This window comes from Amphiura filiformis, chromosome 2 (genome assembly GCF_039555335.1).
Source record: "Amphiura filiformis chromosome 2, Afil_fr2py, whole genome shotgun sequence".
Classification (NCBI taxonomy): domain Eukaryota; kingdom Metazoa; phylum Echinodermata; class Ophiuroidea; order Amphilepidida; family Amphiuridae; genus Amphiura; species Amphiura filiformis.
In genome coordinates, this window is record NC_092629.1 from 84,452,811 (window position 1) to 84,460,576 (window position 7,766).

Genomic DNA, 7,766 nt, shown 5'->3' on the forward strand with positions numbered 1-7,766 from the left:
CAAGTATGCATATTCATGTTATTGGAAAACAAGCAACTATCATGACTATACAAATCCTTTAAACTCCGGGCATTAAAATTACCCTAAGTTCATTTCCGGTGCAATGATTTCATGAGCGACGGGATTTCCCATTAAAGACATATGAAAATGGCCACTATACACAGATTGAAAACAATAATTATGTTATTAAAACTGATAAAGTAGTGTTACAATAACAAATTTACAATTAATAAAAAAAATTTAAACACTCTTAAATGGTTCTCTATATTATATAGATACATATTTTCCGCATTTTATTACCTTACTGGTCACAATGCGACTTTTAAGGGGGTACTACACCCCTGGTCACTTTTGTGCCTATTTTTGCATTTTTCTCAAAACTTATAGCGCATTGGTGACAAGTAAGTTATGAATATTATAGGGGCAAGGACTACAACTACTGTACTGGAAATTCAGCACCTCAAGGGAAATAGTTATTGATTTATTGATCAAATATTGGTTTTCCCTGTAACTCCATAACTGCAGTCTGTGCTGAAATAAGTTCTTACTTGTCACCAATGCGCTGTAATATTTGAGAAAAATGCAAAACTAGGCACAAAATTGGGCAGGGGTGTAGTACCCCCTTAAGCGAGTTAAAACGTTCCTTATGTCGCATAATAATAGGCCTATCATGTTTACACAGGTTCATCAGGTTTGGTAATAAAAGAATTCAAGAGTTTTTGATTTGTCAAAAGCAATTGAAGAAGCATATTATTTTCTTGCTGAACAGAGACGAGGGAATCTACAATCTAAGTCATGTTTATGAAACACTGTTGGAGACTGCTAGTCTAAGTCATGTTTCGACTGCTAGCAAGACTAACATCGCGCGCTACCGGAAGGCACATAGGATATATAAGTCTAACGCTTTTTTGGCGTACTTTACGTAAGCATGCATGGAACCACAGACAACGCCATAATCTTTATGTGAAAATTTTACAGATGATTTGTGTAAATTTTACACGATGTGTGTTGTTGAGTTTATTTGGACACACATTTTATGTCATTGTGACAGTGTTTCATTATCGAGTTCTATAATAATCCCGAATAAATTTCTTCAAAAGTAAGAAAAATTGTGTGCCGTCGATCGAAAATAAACTGCGAATAATAAAAAGAAAAGAAGTCTGAATTTAATATAATTAATATACACTCATGAATAAAACAACTGGTTAACATGGTCAAAATGTTAACCCCTTTACGGGGTCACTTTTATTTGACGCTATTCGTTGTTGAAACCAACTACGTTGAGGGCCGGGGTTGAGGGCCATTTCTTGGATATTAAAATGACCCCCTAAAATGGGTAGCAATTTTTGACCCAAATAGAGTCATTTTCTTTATCGTCCTCATTTTAGCATCAAATGACCCTTAAACATTAAACATAGTTATTTTTAACCACAAAAGTGTTATTTAAAAATAGTGTTAAATTCGACCCTTCGACCCATAATTGACTCAGGTAACGGGGTGAAAAATTACCCTTTTGAGGTCGAATTTTGACCCCGTAGTTTTAAGTGTGTAAGGTCTAGATACTACGAAATAAATCTAGACCCCCCCCCCTCCCCCGACCATAAGCCAATACCGATAATTGAACCCGGAACATATACACTGAGGCGAGCACCCTTACCACTGTGCCACGTTCTTCCGTTTGTTTTTAATTAAATCTATTGGTCATCTTTTTGATATAATTATTCCACAATGCCTCTCTGAACTGTCGATTCATCACAGAATAAATCAAGAAATTCCACCAAGAATTCATCGTTGGTAAAATAATAACCAAAAATGCCAATCCTGGTTTCGGTTGTCTTTCCGTGGCGGCGTTGTGTATAGTTGTTATAAGCAGTGGAAGCCACGCTATGGAAAATCCACTAGTTACAACAAAAGTCGTCTTTGTTGCCTTCAACTCTTGGCGGGAAAATGACCTTTCGCGCCTTTTCTGAATTCCACGTGTTGGATCTAAGTGTTCAACCTCTCTAGCAACGCGATATGCAATGCGTATTATATGTACATAGAGAATAAAGATAACGGTGAATGGTAGAAGTACAAACATGCAAAAGACGAGTATTGTTTTTGTAGTAATGCATGGATGAGCGAAATATATCATGCAAGCAGCGCTATCAGATCGGAAATGTACATTATCGAAAGGAGTATTCACAGTACTGATTACGTACAAACAAGATAAAATGGCAATCGCGAAGAAACCAATAAAACAATAGATTCTCCTCATTGTTATAATTCTATCGTAATGAAGAGGTTTCGTTATCGCGACGAAACGGTCTATGCTAATTAACGTGATGAAAACCAGCGAAGAATCGCACGTGATTGGATAAGCCAGACCGATTAATTTGCATAAAACATCACCGAATAACCATCGTTTTGTTACTGCAGATGGTAGTGAGAATACCGCGTTAACAATGCCGGTTGAAAGATCTACTACGGCTAAGCATATTAAAAGGAATCTGGTGGTAGAGTTGATATTTTGTAGTTTATTAAGAACCAAGATGTTGATTATGTTTCCTGGTATGATGAGAATAGAATTGAGCATCAAAGAAGTTACTTGCGCTATGGATAGCACTTGCGTTATGGTAACTCCCGCTATTTCTGACAAGTTGTGTCTATTCGTCCAGCATTTTTGGTCCTCGTACATCGTGATGTATTTTGCTCTTATCTGTAGCTTAAAAATATATTGACAATGTCCGAAGCAGGAGACTGCCTTACACGATCTTACATGATGCTAATGATAAGTTATCATTTGGAGACAGATTGCTTGGGTAGGCAATGGGTATCCATGGGTATCCATGCTCGTCGAAACCATCAATCTGCAGAATTACAAGCTATATTCTCTGAGACAAGGATAAAGCTGTTTTCGTAGTATATCTCCTTCCCGGGATCACCTTCTTCATAGCATGCCCGCACATATGAAGTCAGTTCGTTCTTGAAGAGACGTTTACACGTGAACTTTACGCAAACAGTGAGATATGAAAAGGAGACTGTGCCGTCTGGGTTTTGACCACTTCAAAACTTGGTCTATAATTGAAAAAAAAGTAACCATTCCAAGCTCAGAATTTATACAAAATAATGGTGAAGCACGTTTTTATATTAAAATGTCAATGGTAAGGGACTTCTATTATAACCTTAATGAACTATAGTATCTTAATTATGCTCAATGCCAGGGCACTGTTCTTAAACCTCAATGTCTTTATACACTCTTAATGATGACCTTCGAATAAAAATTCATACTGCACAATTAAGGTCAAATTTTGCGCACTGATTGTCAATAGGGGTACTGAACTATGTCATTTGAAATGATACTTGAAATTGATTTTTCAACATGTTTCAACTAATTTGTATAATTGACTTCATTTTCCCCGGAATAAGGTCTAGAACTGTATATTAGACACGTACGAAACAGCAATAATTTACGAAAAATGTGTCGGGGTTGTATTTCTTTTTATATAATAATACAAAATCAACAAGTATTTTTTTAAAGGTATTGCCGCTAAACAAAATAAGTGACCTGACTGTTAAGAGTAATTGTTGAAGCCAACGTGAAACCATAACTATGACAACACAACAACTGCATTGTTTATCATGAAAACATATAATCATTATAGATAATGGAGAAAATTAAATCGTGCAGAATAACAATCACAAATTCGTTGGTATTTTAGCCCTAATTGCTTTAGTCACATAAGTGATTCTATTAGCGGAGCGCTTTAAGTAAACAATATCATTTTAGCGGTATAATTATTGCAAATACCAGTGAAACAAAGCTCTTTGGTATCTCGATTGCTCGTAAGATATTAGGTCCGTGTATATGACCGGCCAATCGTTTTTCGTTTTTCATTTTCAACCAAGAAAAACGACTAAGGCCCGCTATGAGCTGCTATTATCGTTTATCGTTTTCATTTCAACCCAGATAAAAGAAAACAAAACCACTATGCTCGTTTTTCGTTGTAGGTAATTGTATAGAATACGAATAAGAGAAATAATAGTCAAAGTCAATCCAACAAGTTTTACTTGTACAGGGTGTCCTCTTTTTCGCCTATTTCTGATAAGGTGATCAAATATATTTTGGTATGTAAAGAAACCTTTAATTGTAAGCTTTAATAAACCAAAACAATTATTTCAATCGGCTCACAACTTTTGAAGATATGTTCTTTTAAAGACAAGTACCCGTTTTTCACTCTGTCCACGGATAGCAAACGGAGTGGTTGGGATGGGTCATGCTGTGGATTGGCCTGCGAGATCACCAGACCTCACACCACTTGATTTCTTCATTTGTGGCAAAATCTAAGATCTTTGCAAACGTATTACTGCTATATTCGCAAGTATCCGGCGCATGTTGGTACGCAACGCAATTGATGCAATGAGGAATACGGCTGAAACCTGTATTCGTCAAGGAGGCAACCAGGTAGAGGGCAAAGCAGCACAGTAAACTCACTTCAAAAGAACCAAAGACAAACTAAACAGCCCTTTTCAGGACAACCTTTTATTCCAAAAAGAGAAATGACTTATGTTGTCAAGATAAGAAAGCAAGAAACAATAAAGTAAGAAAGTAAGAAACATAATAAAACAAAAAGGCATAAAATAACAGAGAAAAACATAAGTAATTGCAAGTATAGCAAAAGAAGTCCCATCCCACATCAACTTAGCCCAAATTAATGACACTTAACAATATCCATAACCCATAAGCCCACCGGTAAAGCCCATTCCTAAAATAAAGTTGTTATTTTATAAAGTTATCACCGAGGAATGTTTTATATTCATGCATGGTATATGCACTTTTCAATCTTTGAAGTAGCCAAACCTCCTCCGTGGACAGAGTGAAAAACGGATACATTTCTTTAAAAGGGCATACCTTCAAAAGTTATGAGCCGATTGAAATAATTGTTTCGGTTTATTAAAGTTAACGGGTTAAGGCTTTTTACATACCAACATATACTTGATCAACTTTTCGAAAATAGGAGGAAAAGAGGGCGCAATGAGGGGCCTCTTTTTTTTGGGACACCCTGTAGATTTCCCAATCCTAAAAGGTATTGATGCCTGTTTGTTTCCGCTCGCTCTCTTAATTTGTGTGGAGTGAGCGGCGGAATGGCGACTACAAATGTAATTACAGTGAATCGCACGCGCTTGTAATGCATTATTTCATTTAATTTTTCACATCACGGATTAGCAAGATCATTAACCGTGACAAATCAAGCATTATTATATAATTATTATTATTAATTGACTTAAGCTACGTTGTCGTATTTAATGAACTGTTGTCAAAGAGTCAAAGATATAACACCCCATTCTTAGTCTCTTACAGGCGGTTTGTGTTTTTCTGTTGTTCGCGATTACGCCACATGCAGTCTGGGCGACTACCAAAGTGGCGTCACAATGTCATATATGTCGGCCTTCGCGGTATGTAGGTACCGGTAACACAACTGGACCTTTTATATACACCTGGACAACATTCCAAATCCTGGTGTGCATCAGTTTGGTACGATATACTCTGTGGCGTATGTGTGTATGTTAAGAGGAACCATGATATAAAGTCTTTTCTGCTCGCTGACCCGCTAAAACAAAAACATCACCGGGACTATTATTGTGCTCTGTACCGGCGAAATTTGTAATTTCCCGCAACTTGGCAACAACTAAGATAATGTAGAATGATAAATCGTTTTACAAAATTTGCTTGACAGGAACAATGCTATTTTAAATAAAGGCGATACAACCACAATGCATGACACTGATATCGAGCTGACCAATTGATGAAGTACATACATGGAGTAACCAGAGTCAGTTATATCCGATGATTCCGGTTCTCTCTTAAGAGTTCTCGTTCAATTAATACTCCAAGTGATCAGTCAAATTACCTGCCATTAAATCGTGATAATCCATAACCGAGTGAAAATATTGAGAAAGTGTGGTTTTATTGCGTTCTACAGTTTTCGCTGAAAATAATAAGTACTTCCTCGCTTGAACTACCAGTGACTATAGCAAGCCTTGGCAACTCTCAACCACTCGTCATATCTTTTAACTGTGTGTCAAATGCACCTTAGCTCATAGGGAAGAGAAAACCAGCAAATAGTCACTTCTTAATTGTTTTATAATCTGCTGAGAAAACGATTAGAAGAATATCACAATATCAGCTAATATTACAGCCTCATCCTGCGTACTCCAATCAAGGCTTAATAGTCCTGTCACTGTGTAGGCTATGTTGTTCCAGATTGTTCCACTGACATGACTGACACAGTAGGTTTGGAAAGTTTAATACAGCCAGAAGTTAACCAGAGCATAATACTCATACTACTTGCTGCGATAAAGAAATCCAGGCGCTATTTCCAGAGGCACAACGTTTCTGACATTTTCTGCTTCAGGTCCCTTTGATTGATCTTCTGATAGTCTACTGAGTCATGTCTCACCGAGAATGCTTGTCACCAAATACATCATGGAGCATTACATCCACAGCAGCATTTACTATCCCAACCTGGTATCTTGTTTCTCTTGTGGTAAACTCTGTTCTCGTCATCACCGGCAACATCATCAACGTATTGGTATTACATAAAATGAAAACTCTCAGCAAAACTACGAAAATGCTTCTTGTAAGCTTATCAGTGGTAGACCTAATCAGTGGAATTCTGATGGCCGTATTTTCCGTGCCATCCGCTATATTAGGAAAATGGGTATTTGGTGACATCTTATGCATTTGCACGGGAGTTTTATACCCTATAACATTATGTTTGTCGTTGGTTTTCTTAACTTTAATATGCATTGATCGGTATATCTCAATAGTGAAGCCTCTTCATTACCGTTTACTTGTTACGCGAAAACGTGCACTAGTGTGTATTGTGCTATCCAGTATTGCCGTGTTGATTTGTGTATATATTTTCGGGAGCATCGAAAAACCATTCGATAATGTCAGATTTTTACCAGAATTATCATCCTGCGTGATTGATTTTCTTCACCCGTGTATCGCACGCTTAACGGTGATCTTGTTTAGCATATTCTTATTCCAACCGTTTGTGACACTTACCGTCGTGTATTTGCGTATTCTTTGCATCGTGCACAAATCTGCGCGGGAAATGGCAAAGTTCGATCCAAATCGTCTGCAACATCCAGGTGGTCGGCAACATCTATTCAGAATAAACAGCAAAGCAACGAAGATGACTTTAGTTATCACTGGGCTTTTTATTTTGTCTTGGTCGCCGTATGTTAGTACTAAAGTATACAGCGCGGCAACGGGGGTAAATTTAAACCCAGGAATCACATATTTCGTGGTGGCGTATTTAGCCATCCTGAATTCGTGGTGGAATTTCGTCATATATTCTGCAATGAATCAACGCTTTAGGCAGACGTTTGTGCTCTATTACGTACCAAAGAAACTTCATAATGTTTTCTGAAATTGGAAACGTTTATTATATAAAAAAAAAGGTATCGCAACATGATAAGCAAACGTGATTCTATATAGTGTAGAGGAATGAACCGCAATGTTGTAAGGAATAAGCCAAAAGATCGATGACGTCCTAAAAAAGGAGGCCCAAAACAACCATCCCTATCAACAGGCGGGTATGCACGATTTGACGATTGGACGTCTAGCTATAATCGGTCAAACCGTAAACTGCGTGGGGCCGGTGCCTGCTGAAAGGCCCGTGAATATTTAGCAGACGTTCTTTAGTGGCATCTCTATGCTATTTTAGCCACAATAAAATGCAAAATTTCAGCCAGGAATATCAGACCCTTGTAGGGCA

The 7,766-nt window shown here is 37.5% G+C and overlaps 1 protein-coding gene across 1 annotated transcript; it reads left to right on the plus strand.

The window, feature by feature from the left end:
• Positions 1-6,392: 6,392 nt before the first annotated feature.
• LOC140144142 (tachykinin-like peptides receptor 99D) lies at positions 6,393-7,418 on the plus strand. The gene has a single exon (XM_072165977.1). The coding sequence runs from the start codon at positions 6,432-6,434 to the stop codon at positions 7,416-7,418; it is 987 nt and encodes a 328-aa protein (XP_072022078.1). The 5' UTR covers positions 6,393-6,431.
• The last annotated feature ends 348 nt before the right edge of the window (positions 7,419-7,766 follow it).